We start from the raw sequence: 16496 nt of genomic DNA on the forward strand, positions 1-16496 counted from the left end.
ACTACGGTGTAGTGGTTTACACATCTGCATAACAAGTGAAAGATCCACCATTCAATCTCAGAAGGAGATGGTTAAAAAATCTGCCAGTCAAGCTTTCTCCTGTGGTGACCCCCTGTGAATGAGTGAGCAGCTGACGTAGCATTAACCTCCTAAGACTCGAACTCTTTCATGGCATGCATTTTTTATTTCTCTTTGCTATTTGGGCTGATTGGGACCTGATGGATGTAAAAACAAAGAATTACCTTTTTTTTTTTTTTTTTGGGGGGGGGGGGGGGGGGGGGGTTACCTGATTTTTGTTTCTGAGAAAAATGAGATCCACATATGAGGACATTGGCTTTAAATTTCGATAGAACAGTGGCAGTATAATGTCCTCATATGTGGATATCAGGCCCTTGTAGAGCAAAATTTAGTATTTTGGTCTAGACAACCCAAAATGTGATGTGGACGCCAGGTCCTAGGAGGTTAATTAGCTGAAATATGTGTCTATGCATTGCACCCATAGTTTTTGAAATCAACTTGCTAACCAAAGTTACTAGCATTGACTAGGACTTCATTGTTTAAGCCCATCTCTTTAACCAACTCTCTAGGACCAAAGTCTTTGTGCAGTCATACCTGTCACCATCCGTGCCCTTTAGACAGAATGGAGGTTTAAGGCATTTCTGCACTGGCTGCACTGACAAGTGGAATTGTGTGAGTATTCTTAAATAGCATCGTCAGTATAATCTATTTATTGTAAAGAGACATAAACACGAAGTGGATAAATGACAGTTAATCTGTCTGTAGTGATTGGTGTCGAAAAACAACATGTTATGAGTCATATTTGAGAAGTAGCACAGTGCATGTGGAGTATGCACTTTGATCATTTAATACCCTGCAGTGTGTTATCCCCACATGTTCATTGACTTAAAAGCTGTTCCTTTGGCTGATTGCTTTACTTTACTTAAGCTTTACTTAAGTCCTTCAGCTTGATGGTTTCATCCAGCCTAAAACCAAACAAACCTAAATAGGTCATTTTTTATTCTCCTCAGACTGAGCTCTTTCATTTTGGTGTTATATGAAAACTGTATGTGGGGCAGGGCACTCCTCACCCTACTCTGCACATGTACCTCTATAAAGCTATCAGTAATCACTTGTGGGCGGACTGACAGTGGCCAGTTGGAAAATGCAGCAGGCAGAAGCTGACATCAGTACAGACCGCAGGCCAGTCCAACCGCAATATGCTTATCTGTCAAATTCCACCAAATCTTATCAAGATAGACAAAAAAATTTGTGCATGTTTCTCTGCCACCAATAAAACAAATAAAAGCTGTCTTCAGAACTGGCGTTTTCCAGCTATGGGTTCGTGCAAAGTTTAAACTGCTCCTCTCTGTCGTGATAAATGACATTATATAACTGCATTTTAAATAAATAACATAGACACATAATACAATAAACCAGTCAGAAGCTTAAAGTTTTAAAGTGTTTTCTTTATAAATATTGTAGACATTATTACAAAGTAATATCTCCAAAAAGTATAATGTACTCTGTATTTCGCTTGTTTTAAATTTCTGGGAAACAGTCTCTTAAATACATGGACAAAAATCAAAAATAGGCATTCTGGATATAATCAGGAAACTTTCAAATGTAAATGAAGGAAAACAGAAACAAAACTGCTTATTATCAAGGCAAAACAAAAGTTCTGAATGAAAAAGGCACAAGAGGCACTGTACTAACTCAGTAAAGTGGGCAGTGAGCCTTATATAGATATGGGACCACAAATCCAGTGTTGATGTGAAGTTGTTCAATTGTCACTATCCTCCATAAGTAGCCATCTGAGAAAAATGTTTTTGCATGGGTCAGTTATTTTAATCAGCACCAAAATCTATCCAGACCTTTCAACAGTGTCCTCATTTTTTGAGTCTTTATGGGGCATCTTGTTCGGTCAAGTTTTGTTAACATGGTGTCATTTTGTCGTATATCTCACCGCAAGGTCATCATTAAACCCACCGTCCTTTACAAGAAGGTTATGTTAAATTGACATCACATCGATGCTGTTACAATCTGTTGTTTCTGCCAGTCGTGCACTTCAGAACATGAAAATACCATGCAGTAATATTAGTGGTATGTGGTTATGTTTTGGTCTTGCCAGTATATTTGTAGTGGACTGTGGAAGCATGTGCAAGACGCCTGCACAAATCCCAGTTAAACCCATGGCTTCACAGTGTATCAAAGTCAAATTACAGTCTAACAACAGTGGAATTATAGTGATACTAAAAGTTTAAATGTCACCACCCAGCTCCAGGTTTCAAAGCTCTTTCCAAGATTTTGATATGAACAGAATTAGAAAAGTTGAATTTACTTCTTTTTGTCCACCAGCACTGCACACTCCTGCACGTGCATTCAGCCTGTTAGAACAGTAGTTATTTCGTGGTATGTTGCCTGTTCTTCCATCTGGAAGTCTCATTATAAGTGCCAGGCTTGAAGGGAAAGGAGAGAGAAGAGACAGCTTCGTGACAACGGCCCGTCAAACACACACAAACACGCAGCTCTGGTAGGAATAGAGTTGGCCTGTGTCTGTGCCTGCATTGGCTGGCTGGGTTGAGTGAGCCTCTAATCTGTGAATTGAAAACACAAAGATTCCTGGAAAGAAGAAGTCATGCCAGCAGGCTGAGACTGTTATTGTCTTTGTTATTCTGGGGCTGTGTGGAATTGGCAAAAGCAGCATCTCATCAGCATCTATATGAGCCCGTGGATGTTGCGATTTGTGTGTTTTTGTAATGTGTGCGTGAGAATCTGCATACAATCTGTGTCAGATGTGCGACAGTACAGACACCGAACTTAATTGTTCTGTTTTCGGCATGTTCTCAGGATGATGTGGCCTGCCATTTTTATCTGTGTGTGTGTGTGTAGCTGTGCACAACTGTCCTGGCTGTGAGCGTTCAGTGTGAAGCACATTTTGCTGATGGAACCGGCCAATAAAGCGAAAGCTGTTTTCTGACAGATTTGTTTCCCACTGAGTTGATAAGTACCTTTCACTTGCTGACTGACTTTCTGTTTAACATCTGAGGTTCTGCTGATGCGCTTATTAAATTACTTGGAGAAAGAGCCACATTTAAACCAGCCTAAAAATTTCAACGATGGCAGTGTTGTTTTATTTGCAACCTGCTCTGTTGTTTTCTCACTGCTGTTTGTCAGTCTCTCAGTCTGTTAGTAGGTGGGAGCAGAAACAATCAAGCCAAATTTCCTGAAACTTGGTGGAGAATAGGACTGGGTGATATGACCCAAAATTCATATCTCGATATTCTTTAGCTGGATGGCGATATACGATATATATCTTGATATTTTTTTAAAGCCATAAAGTAAGAATAAAAAGAGAGTTCTTAGTCAAAGCTGTGTCCCAGATCTCACATAGGCACTTTTATTAACATACAGCGTAGATGTACATGAAAAAATTACTCAGAAATAAATTATCAGCATTTATTAAATAATAATGCTCCATAAATAAAATAAAGCAATGTTGTTTTTGTGCATAACAAAAAGCTCACAATTGTGCAGTCAAAATGTAAACTAAAAGACGCTGAGCATAATAACAAAGACAGGCAGATTTCACAGCTGCTCTATTCCTAAGTTCTACTGCGTTACTGACAGCCTGGAGTTTGAAATCCTCTTTGTAACCATGTCTCTTACAGGTGCCATTTGTGGTCCTTATACACACACAATACGGTAATATTACGTTGAAGACAATCCATCAAGCGGTGCGGCTTTGTAGCTTACCAAAGTCATAGTGAAACATTTTTTGACAGATTGCTGAGCGCCGTGTACCACATAAAATCGGTTCGTGGTCAGTACGCACAACCAGAATTCATACATTAGGCGCACTGTCGATTTTTCAGAAAATGAAAGGATTTTAGGCATCAACGTGTTAGCGGTTACCTCGAGAGGCAAACTTGTGGCTCCACAAGTATAATTATAACGTAACATAGACTATATCGATATAAACGATATTGTCACATCTCATATCTTGTATAAAAATATATCGATATATTTAAAAACTCGATATATCGCCCAGTCCTAGTGGAGAAGTACAAATTTGGGCCATACAAGAAGACATTAACTTCTGGTGCACATCTGAATTGGTTAATATTTGATAAAACCATATATTTTTTGATGAATATCGTTGTGAATTTACATATGATGCAAAAGTTGCGATAGGCCCCCCAAGTGCAGTTCAGTTTATTGTTATTTGAATTTGAATGAATTATCATTCTAATCTAAGTAGTTTTATGTAGCTATAATGTATTCTGATACCTTTTTCCAAGCATCGATTCAGTATCATAAACTGTTTTGGCTGTCAACACATAAATTCTAAATTTGGTTAAGTAATCAAATATATAAACAAGGGAAAATTTGATTGTAGAAACTAATAATCACTTGTGGAAAAAAGCCTCCCCTCCAGTATCACTCTGTCAGCGGACTGGCACAGAGGCTGGATATTCATCAGAAAGGCTGTTAGCCACAGCGTTGCTAAGGAGTTAAAGGAGCGCTATCCATGCACAACACCGCAAACAGCATGAGCTTGTGCAATGTAAATTCTAATGGGCTAACCTCACTAAGAAAAAGTTTGCAAACCAATTGCCTTAAAAACGCAAGTGGAACAGAAAGTTTATGTTGTAACAAAAGAAACTACAGACTACTTCATAATTTAAGTCAGATGTACTCTTGTGTTAGTAAATACTAGTTGTTTAGAACAGTAATTCTGAGTAATGTGAAAGTTCCTGCAACAGATGATTTCTTAGTTGTATTTGCTTGAACAAGCGTCTCATTTATTTTTTAAAACTATGCAAACTGATTGTTTTAGAAAGAGCTCATGTTATCAAGGGCTTCAGAAATCCATAGAAATAAATAAAAACAGCTCCATTCTCCTAAAATAGTCACATATATAAAATAGAGTGGCAATATAAATGTGACATTTTTTAGTACTGTAACATCATTTGTAGATGAGGTGCAGAGAACAGGTTTAGTCCGCCAAGTTGGTACTTTTTACATATAAAAAGTCACAAACTATAATTTAATATAATTAGAGCTGGGCGATAAAACGATAACGATATGTATTGCGAAATAACTTTTTCTCGATAGAAAAATTAAATTATTGCAATAGGCCTCATCCCTCTTGTCCTCTTAAAAAAAAAAAAGAAAAGAACAGCCAATCCAAATTAAGTAGCGCAGAGCCGAACCAATCACAGCCGCAGCGTCACGTCACGTGACTTGTTACGTACAGCACAAGTGCCAAGGCGCACATGTGTATTTGTTTTTGCAGCCGGGCTGCCCAGGTAATGAAGGAAATGAGTTTGCCGACTAGAGAAAAATCAACCGAGAGCGTGAGCGAAGGTTACCGAAGAAAAAAACAGATGATGGTTCCAATGCCGGAGAGATTGTCGAACGGAAGGGCCATAGAAGTTCCGTAGTGTGAAGGTATTTCGGTTATTTCAAGTCTGACAAAAAACAGAGTAGCGCACTGTAAATTGTGCCGAAAGCAAGTCTGGAAATACAATAAACCGGTGCATGCTCAATCTCTGACTGAAAGCGCTAATTCGTCATTCGGCTTTTGTCAGACTAAAGTCACTGTTAAAACTGTTTGAAAAGCTAAGCTATACAACAAGGAGAGATTGAGAATTTCCTTTTAGTTCTCAGTTTATTATTTGATATTGACAAAAGTTAGTCAATTTTGTCTGTTCTTCTGTAAAACGAACTAAGATTTATTTTTAGAATTAAAATTTTGTTTCTAAGTGGAATTGACAATTTAGTAGTCTGTTTTGTTTGTTTTATTTTGAAACTTAAACGCTTTAGCGGCTGCCTTTTGTGTAGTTTGCAATATTTGCCTTTATTTATCTGAAAAAGTCTCATGTTCCTTAAGTGCATCTACCCTGTTGAACTTATTATGGGAAATAAATATTTAAATCAAAACAAGCTGCAGATTATTTCACATTTTACTCGTGAGCAACGGCACATTTAAATCTTACAAATATAGTTATTTGATTGATTATACTTTATTCATCCCGAGGGAAATTGGGTTAAGGCTGCCAGCCGTGCCAGCGCTGTTATAATTTGGCTTATATCGTGACATATATCGTTATCGCCTGAAATGAAAAAAACATATCGTGATATGAAAAAATCTTATATCGCCCAGCTCTAAATATAATTAATGTGGGACTTAAAACCATTTCATTAGACTGTACAGACATTTATATAGTTAAATTCTTGAGAGCATCCAATTAAATACCTTCTTAAAAAATTATGGCAGTCGCCCCTGAACCAAGGTGGAGAGCATTTGAGAGTCAACACTCCCAATAGACCTCAGGTCTCGTCACTCTCAAAGTCTGTCTAAAAGCAAACAAAAGCAACAGCTGATCAGTTATTAGAAAACTGCTCACAGTACCCATTTATACATTTAAAAAAATCCAATGTTTTAAGTATTTAAACTAAAGGTAAAAACAAAAAGGGGTCATTTGTATATGAATGAAGTCAACTGTGATTTGCTACATTCTGTTTTGGAGAAATTGTCCCTCCCTGTTTTACAAAAAGAAAAATCAATCAATGACTAAACAAGAGAGGAGTAAAAGTTAGGAGGCCTCCAAATCTGTGTGATCAGCGTCAACCTTTTCATTTAACACCTGATAAAACCTACAATTCAATAGGAAACTTCCTCACAGCTTCTTTAAGATGTAAAGTTAAAAACTTAGCAGTGCTGCAGACATCAGGAAGGTCATCATCACGTAGAACATTGTGACTTTGCAGCACTTCCTGTCACATCTCTCTTATAGAACTGAACAAATAGAGAACAATATTAAGAACCATTCAAACTTGCAAAGACAATAAAAGGCCATCATGTGACTGTATAGTTGCTGACTGAAGGAGGGAAATCTACAGGTTTATCATTATTAACAGCAGTGAAGAATACTGTACCAGCTTATAAACTGCTGCAGACTTATAACTTAGGCTGTGTGCGTATATACACTTCCCCCTTCTTCATTTCTGAGTTGTTGGGTTTTTGTTTTTGCATATTTGTCATATTCAAATGTTTTGGATCAAATGACTTTAATATTAGTGAAAGGAAACAAAATCAAATAAAAAATGCAGTTTTTAAAATAATGATTTCATTTATTAAGGGAAAAACAATGTGTGAACTTACCCGACCCTGTGTCAGAAGGTAACCAGAACAATTGGTTGTGCCACTCTTGGCATCAAGACCTGCACATTCACATTCACACCATCAGTCTCTGAAGCAAACACTCTAATACAGACAGTCTTTCTTATTCTTGGATCTGTGAGAGCAGAAGTCTTACTTGGTCATCTCAGGCACACACTCTCACTGTCAGCACAACAGCTTCATCCAACTGCTGATCAGACTTTGATCTTATGAGGGGCAGCCTCGTGTGCAAAAGTCCAAGAATAAAAATATCAATCTGGAAATGAATAATAAGGTAACCTTTATATTTTTGTCTTATCAGTATTACTGTGATGTAGGATAAAACCCAGGATGTGTTGCTTTTTTAGATTAACACCCATGCAGAGCGTTATCCACCTGAGAAAAGTCCAAATAAAAATATAAAAAAATTTAAATGTGTATTGAATGGAACATTAAAGCAGATTTCCCATGTTCTGGGTATTTTGTTGATATTATTAGGCGATTATTATCCACCCACTGGCCGACTTTACTGCAGCTCCTTTTTTGTTCCAATATATGTGTGCTATTTTACATATTTTAGCCAATACACTGAACTGAAATGCAAGTAAAAGATGGTAACTAAGCTACAACATAATGTTGTTAAGTGATTAACGACAGTCTGCTGACTGGATTACTGGAAAATACAGATGGTGATTTAAACCTTGTTGTGATGTTTCATGATAATCAGCTAACCACTAAAGACCAATAGAAGACATCAAATGACAGACCCGTGTCATTCACAGCTCTAACCTTCTCTTTTTTTCCCTGGCTGTTCCACATCATTTTAGATTCCAATTAAAAACTTCTTTTTTCTCTTTCCCATCTGCCTCGCTCATGTCTTCCCCTTTTCCCTCTCTCTTCCTCTTCATGCTGCTGTCAGTTCCTGTAAGCAGACAGGCCTGTGTTGTCTTTGGGCAACGCAGGGCAAAAGCCGCCTGACTCACGAGCTCTCGGCTGTTGAGAGGGAGAATGTCACTGCACATTGGGTTGCCTTCACGTTACACAAGCGCACACACGCAACAAACAAACATACAGGGGGGAAAAGTGCACGTGCATACTCACAGAACACAGATAGTACTCACACAGAGCAAGCCAAGCAAATCCCACATACACACATGCACACGGTCACGCTGGGCCGAGGCTAATTTTAGCCTGGCTGCTCGTACGCAGAGTCATATTCAACAGGAAATCCACAGGATGGCTGTGTATGAAGACGCGGCATATTTTGGCGTGTTGTGATTGACCACTGCTGTTGGACAGAGATTGATTCATGCTGTCACCTCTGACAGGTCGAGGATGGAGGGACAAAGTGGTGTCAAAGTGATATCTTCACTCAATGCAGTGTCAAATGTGTCAAGTGTTGGAGTCAACCTCTGTCCCTCTTTTTTTTTTTTTTTTTTTTTTTGTACACATAAAAATGCAGATTTATGTGTCTCGTTACAATAAAGATATTCAGACACAGTGTAGTTCTGGACAGACGGAGGTCCAGAACAGATTAGGTACCCTAAGCCTTTAAGTGGTAGTAACTGAAGCGTTATTTAAAAAGGCTTTACTTGTGCCAACTCTTTTAACCTTCCTTTAATTTTAAAAATTCTTAAAAGTGTATCTGTATCATCTTCAGCTTCAGTTTATGAAAGTTTCATTTTTTAGCAATTCTTCAGTAAAAATGTACTGTAATGATGTAATGTAACAATCTAACTTTTTGGATAAAAACTCTGCTTTAATGTTCCCAGTGTAAGCATTAATACATCGGTCTAATATTAATTTAACTCATTTAATGCAGGACAGCTTTCCAAGGCTTCCAAGATTTACCAGAAATGACAAATGTATCACAAATGTCTAAACTTTTATAGAGCTATTCGTATGCTGGTTAGCTAGATATGACAAATTAGGTCCACTTGCACAGCAGGAGGGACCCAAAACAGATCAAGGATTCAGAGCAGATGAGGCCCAGATCAAGTTTTGCTCCATTTACTTCCTGGTTCTTCCCGTTTGGATCCATTTTGAATCGTTCATAGTTGCTTATTTTGTCCAGATACAATCTGTAATTGGAACAAAATGCAGTTTCTTACAATTCCTTATTTGAAATGTTTCATCCTGCTAAACTTCTGCTCTTCATTTACCCATTGCCAAGATGAGTCCTGGTCTTGTAGCTCTATTCTTTCTCTATTATTACAACTACTTAACTCAGGGTGAATGTGCTCAGAGCTGACTGAAGTAATTCTGTCAGCTCTCTCTGTTCCTTTCTGCAACCCAAAATACTGAGCTCTTATTAAAGCTCTTATTAAACTCAGAGTTTATCTTTAAACTCAGAGAGAGATCAGGGGCAGTCAGATGCCCGAACCACCTCAACTGACTCCTTTCGATGTGGAGGAGCAGCGGCTCTACTCTGAGCCCCTCCCGAATGGCCGAACTTCTCACCCTATCTCTAAGGGAGAGCCCAGCCACCCTTCGGAGGAAGCCCATTTCCGCCGCTTGTATTTGCAATCTTGTTCTTTCGGTCACTACCCACAGCTCATGACCATAGGTGAGGGTAGGGGCGTAGATCGACAGGTAAATTGAGAGCTTCGCTTTTACAGTCAGCTCTCTCTTCACCACAACAGACCGGTACAGCGTCCGCATTACTGCAGCCACTGCACCAATCCGTCTGTCGATCTCCGGCTCCCTTCTCCCATCACTCGTGAACAAGACCCTGAGATACTTAAACTCCTCCACTTGGGGCAGGAACTCGTCCCTGACCCGGAGTGGGCACTCCACCCTTTTCCAGCTGAGGACCATGGCCTCAGATTTGGAAGTGCTGATTCTCATTCCCACCACTTCACACTCGGCTGCGAACCATTCCAGTGCGAGCTGGAGGTCATCACCCGATGAAGCCAACAGAACCACATCATCTGCAAAAAGCAGAGATGAGATCCTGAGACCACCGGAGTGAAAGCCCTCCGCCACTTTGCTACACCTTGAAATTCTGTCCATAAAAATGATGAATAGAATTGGTGACAAAGGGCACCCACCAGGAACGAGTCCGACTTATTGCCGGCTATGCGGACCAAGCTCTTGCAACGGTTGTATAAGGACTGAATTGCCCATAGCAATGGGCCAGACACCCCATACTCCCGGAGCACCCCCCACAGGACACCCCAAGGGACACGTTCGAATGCCTTCTCCAAGTTCACAAAACACATGTAGACTGGTTGGGCAAACTCCCATGCATCCTCGAGAGGATGAAGAGCTGATCCAGTGTTCCACGACCAGGACGAAAACCGCATTGTTCCTCCTGTATCCGAGGTTTGACTAACAGATGGACTCTTCTCTCCAGCACCCTGGCATAGACTTTCCCAGGGAGGCTGAGGAGTGTGATTCCCCTGTAGTTGGAACACACCCTCCAGTCCCCCTTCTTAAAGATGGGGACCACCACCCCGGTCTGCCAGTCCAGGGGTACTGCCCCTGATCTCCACGCAACATTGTAGAGACGTGTCAACCAAGACGGCTCTACAACATCCAGAGCCTTCAGGAACTCGGGGCGGACCTCGTCCACCCCAGGGGCTATGCCACCAAGGAGTTGTTTAACTGCCTCAGTGACCTCGCCCCCAGAGATTGGCGGGTCATCCCCTTCGTCCCCAGACTCTGCTTCCGCCACGGAAGACATGTCAGTGGGATTGAGGAGGTCCTCGAAGTATTCCTTCCACCGCCCGACAATTTTCTCAGTCGAAGTCAGCAGCGCTCCACCCACACTATACACAGTGCAGATAGAACACCGCTTTCCCCTCCTGAGTCGCCTGACGGTTTGCCAGAATCTCTTCGAGGCAGTCCGAAAGTCCTCTCCGAACTCCTCCCACACCCGAGTTTTTGCTTCCGCCACCGCTCGCGCCGCACTCCGCTTGACCTGTCGGTACCTATCAGCTGCCTCCGGAGTCCCACAGGCTAACCAAGCCCGGTAGGACTCCTTCTTCAGCTTGGTGGGTTCCCCTCACCTCTGGTGTCCACCATTTGGTTCGGGGATCTGGTGATACAATTACGAAATCGATCATCGACCTGTGGCCTAGAGTGTCCTGGTGCCACATGCACTTATGGACACTCTCATGTTCGAATATGGTGTTCGTTATGGCCAAACTGTGGTTTGCACAGAAGTCCAATAACAAAACACCGCTCAGGTTCAGATCCGGGAGGCTGTTCCTCCCAATCACGGCCTTCCAGGTCTCGCTGTCATTGCCCACGGAAGCATTGACGTCTCCCAGTAGGACAACAGAGTCCCGCTCGGCGCATAAGCGCAGACAACGGTCAGTACCCGTTCCCTGTCCCGAAGGCGAAGGGAACGGTTTTATTGTTTTTACCACAAACAATTTTAAAACAGCAGTATAATGCTAAAAATTTAACCTATTTGTACTTACTGACTGTAGACCAAAACATACCATGTTTTAATTTAGTTTTTACATTTATACTTTTAAACTGTTAAACGTTTAAACTACCAAGACAATAGCTGAGAAAATAAAAACTAAAACTGTCTTTTAAAAATTAATCTAATTATTCTTAGCAACAGAGCAGCTGATTTTTTTGAAGACATTTATTAGTAATTGTTCAGATGCTACCAATGCAACCCCATTCATATGAATGCACAGGCGAAACCCTGAGTTAGCTTAGCGAATTGCTAATCAGCTGTTTATCCCATGTTCCCAATGTTAGGGTAAGTGAATCCAGACAATGGAACGATGCCCAATCTATGTTAAACTCACTAGAACAGGTCTCTGCCAATCACTTCTTGATATCAGATACCATCCCACAAAACTTGGATAAAATGTAATGTGGGTGATCAAACCTCCAGCCTCGCAATCATTCAGGGCATCTGTCTCAGCTTACATGAGATTATTTGCAGAAATGGGGGACTAGTGATTGTATTCAAATCCTGTTTCCAGTGTCAGCAGTTGCAGTCTGATTCTCTCTTTTGAGGCATAGACATTTGTCAAAAGCTTCAACAGTCCTGTTCTGTGTGCTGATTTATTGTCCACCAAGAATATGTACAAGACTTTGTGGAGTTCAGATTGTCATGTGGTTTACATTTATGTTTTGCTGAGATTTGTGACATGCATATTTTCGACATTTTTGCTGTTTAACATGTTCCCAAGTTAAACTGTAAAACTTGTGTCACCAACTGTGACAATTAATCCTTTAGCAGCATTGTCATCAGCTTTTAATGAGTCTGTGCTTCACAATCAGCATTAGGACTGTAATCTGAGTCCCTCTGAATTTGTGCTTCTTTGATTTCTACTTCTACTGATCTGCTGGATGTGGTGGCTTCTTTTAGGATAAAAGCTTTAAGCCAGTGATGGATCCATGCAAGAAGATGGCAAAGGGATCATGAAGTGTGCTTCGACATTTTAAGAAACTTCTTACTTGTAATACCAGAGAGCTATTAGACCTCTTAAAGAAAAGATTTCTACTATCAGCACTTTTTTCTCTGGTCTTCGATCATGCTGCTTCTCCTGTATGCCCATTGTCTTTGAGAATTTTCTTCCCTTTAACTGAAATAGATGAGCATCCCACCCCATCGTCAAAGATTTTTTTAATACCCTTGGGCCATGTATTGTTGACCTGATTTACTCCTCCCTGATATCTGGCTGTTTCTAAGTTTTTGCTTTTAGACATGCTGTAGTACAACCTTAAAACCCAAGTAACTTGGATTCTTCCTTCCTCTTTAATTCCATGCCCATTTCTGAATCCCCTTTTCTACCAAAGGACTTAAAAAAGGTAGTTTTTAACCAACTACAATCATGCCTGGATTTATTTGAAATCTCTAAGAAGTTCCAGTCTGGTTTCATATTATGACATGGAAACAGACCTTTTAAGAGTTTTTAGTGTCCTGCTTTTAACTGTTGATTCTTGTGTTCTTGGATCTGACTGCTGCATTTGACACCATAGAGCGTAGCATTCTAGCATTTGATCAACAGATTAGCTCTGTTGTTAAGACAAACTTTTTTCAATTAAGCCTTCTCAGTAAGGTGAAGTACTGCTTCCCTCCATGTTACTCTGAGACAGTAAATGGCACCTTCATTACTTCTCAGTTAGACTATTGTAATTCTTTGGATGTCAGCCCTGATCAGTCGTTACTTCTTGCCTGGAGGCTATACAAAATGCAGCAGCTCAACTTAAAGGAAAGACCGGCCTTCCGGGCTTCCTGCATTGGCTTCCAGTCCCTTCATGATCCAGTTTTTCTTCATACTTTCAAGACAAGTGCTGCCAGACACATGGCAGTCACTTCTGCTATCATTTTGTTCGTATTTAACAGAAAAAATGCAGACATAAGTGTACACATTAGTTTTTGACTCCTAGTGAAAATTGTTTTCTTTACAAATGACTCTCTTACTGAACTAACACAGTCAGTCCATCAACATGTTTGTGTTTGCTGCTTATATTACTTTCATATTAAATAATTTGCACTCAACAACAAACAAATCCACCCTAACAAAAAGATTCAAGGGCCAAATTGCATTATCTTTCTTCACGTCAATATACAGGCCGCAAGTAGGGGCAATGTGGGCCGCAAGTGGTCCCCGGACCGTGGGTTTGAGACCTGTGGTTTAAAGAAATTACAAGAAAGCTTGCCTAAGAGAGTTTGTGCTGTCTTAACAAACAAATGTGGTTGGGCGCCCGGGTACCCACCGGCTCACTCCTTGGCGGCTGCTTATTGGGGCCTGGAGCCTGGGGCTCGCTCGGGCCACCTTGGGGATGGGGTGCCCTCGGCCTCACGGCCCGGGGCTCGGCCACTCAGGCACAGCTGGCTGCCGGCGGAGCTCACGGGCACGTCACTGCAACCCCCCCTGGCTTCTGCTCCGCGGCTGCTGAGTGACCCCTCATCTGGGACTCTCCTCAGCTCTTTCTGGGATAGTGGCGCGGCTGCCCCTCTGTTGGTCTTCCTTGGTCTCTTGTGTTCTGGGGGCCTCTGGATGTCTGGAGTCTTGATCTCCTCCATACCTGCTTCATGCCCTGGAGGTCGGGGCAGTGGCCCCCCACACCCTCTAGCAGATCATTACATGAAGGAACCTTTTAAAAACAAGCGCGTTCATGCTCACAGGTGTACACACGGGTGATCACACACACAAATTACACCCTTTTTGGCTCCTACCTCAAAGCACACTGTGCGCTGTCGATCTCACGTGCTGCACAATAATGTTTAATATTTAGTATTTACTGTCATATTCTCATATATCATTGTGATCTTGTTTATTACTCTCGTTTTCTTCTGCTTGCTTTCTTTTTTCTTTCTCAACAGGTGATCCAGGTGATCGATATATGTATTTTTTGTCTGCTTATTCTGTTGGTTTTTGTTTTTTGCCCTTTTTCCCCGTCCCTCTTCTCAGGTTTTTTTCTTTCCCTCTTTCTTTCTCCACATTCTCTCCTCCAGTCAAGTCTGTCCCGTATTCAGCAAGTGAAAATAAAATAAACAATAAAAAGTTGAATCAAATGGACCATTACGGCAAGGCTGGGATGGTCCATTTGGTAAAGTAAATCCGTTGGGCATCTTTCTTCGCCTTTAGACAATAATTCTAATGGCAAAAGAACCAAACAGGACAGGTTTAAAAAAAAAAAAAAAAAAAAAAAAACAAACAAATGTGGTCATACCAAATAGCTACTTTCAAGCTCTTTAGAATTGTCACTGCACCTATTTCCTGTTTTCCTAGCAAATTATAAAGAAACTCTGTGGATATACATTTCATAGGAACAAATGCATATCCACACATTACTGATTTAGTGTTTAGTGCTATATTGTGATTCTATAAGTAGACCTGGGCCCAGAACAGAGCCCTGTGGGATACTGGGACAAACTGGTAGTGGAGAGCGATGTCAAATTTAACAAAGTTAAAAAAGGAAGTTTTGTTAAGTTTTGTTAATGGTGTTAAATGGCTTCCGTATATCCACTTATAAATGCAATCCATTATTACTCAAGTACATGCAAATTGAGCACTGGAGGAAAAATCTTGGGCTGCTCTACCACCCTTTAATTTACAGGCTGAAGTTTTGATTTTAGTCTTTTTTAACTTGTTGCAGTGTGTTTCTGTTTCCTGTGTTTTCATTGTAAAAAGAAGATCATAAACCTATGAAGCAACCGTCTTTCATTAGAAAGAAAGAGAAAGAGCTTGTACCGAATTTTTAGGTTTGAAGTGTTTACCTGTACTAAACATATTGTGGCACTAGTTATTAGGAATTTTCAACAGTCAAGTATAATGACTGGTTTTCTCAATTCACATTTCCATGAATGATTATAATTATGACCACAGTCTTAAACCAAGAGGAATCAGTTAAAGTGAGTTACTTTAAAATGAAAAACAGACTACCACTCTGCGTGCTGCTATAATTTTTTTGGTGTGCTTTTAAAAATTTCTTTGTCGTTTTCCTTCCTGTGGGTATATTTATTCATAATTGCCATTTGAGATTCTTCTCTGACTTTAATTGCAAATCGCTAACAGACAAAAGCTAGACTTAAAAATGATGGAACCGATCATGGGAAATGAGTGTTCAATTGCCTTGTGTTTATCTTTGGATTTCAACAGTTGCCTTTGTTTGAAGTCACTGTAGTGCAACTTCTTTTTCTTAATTTCCCTCCCTATTAGATATTAAATTCAGTCATCCTTTGGACTTGTATCTGTGTTTGATTGTATTTATATGTTTATTTGTCTTTGTTTGGCTGATGAGCTATTTCATGAGGCCCTCAGGGTATCTTCCTTGAGCTGCAGTCGGTATTTAATTGCTCAGATTTTGCCTCCTTTCACTGTTTCAGCATGTGTAAGTGATTTTTCCCCCTCTCTCGCTGCAGCAATCCATGAGTTCCCCAGGGATTACTTCACCAACAAGCAGCGCGTGGAAGGAGCAGTGGGTCTGCACGTGCTTTGCGTGAGTGTCACCTGCAGCACAGTACATGGACACTTGAATGTTTTGGAGTTAAAGTTGTTGCATATCCAAAGTAGTTCTAGCTTTCTTCTTTTCAGTGGCTTTAAATGCTTTAAAATAGATTGTCTTCCATTTGAATGGGTCTTTTTTTTTTTTTGTCACATCTCTATGAAACTTTCAAACTCACAAACTGAGTGTTTACCCCTGCTATGTATTTGCATCATGCAATTCAACAGCATCATTAAGGTTGTGGGGTTTTTTTCAGGCAGGTTGGTTTCTGATCCACATGGAGATAAGAAAGGTAGATAATGTTGTGTAGGCAGAAGACTGAAGGATTCAGCTTAATGATTTTAGCCTTGAAGATACAAAAACCTCTTTACTTAGCCTGGTGGGGAATTAGTGAGACCACACA

The 16496-nt window shown here is 40.5% G+C and overlaps 1 protein-coding gene across 1 annotated transcript in view; it reads left to right on the forward strand.

Annotated features, from left to right (window-relative positions):
- slc24a3 (solute carrier family 24 member 3) overlaps window positions 1-16496 on the forward strand; it is a 123453-nt gene that overhangs the window by 82375 nt on the left and 24582 nt on the right. Inside the window, exon 3 of the mRNA XM_063491997.1 lies at window positions 16011-16087. Within this exon, the coding sequence (XP_063348067.1) occupies window positions 16011-16087 (77 nt within the window). The remainder of the gene's footprint in view (window positions 1-16010; window positions 16088-16496) is intronic.

The sequence above is a fragment of the Pelmatolapia mariae genome, linkage group LG13 (assembly GCF_036321145.2).
Source record: "Pelmatolapia mariae isolate MD_Pm_ZW linkage group LG13, Pm_UMD_F_2, whole genome shotgun sequence".
Lineage (NCBI taxonomy): Eukaryota > Metazoa > Chordata > Actinopteri > Cichliformes > Cichlidae > Pelmatolapia > Pelmatolapia mariae.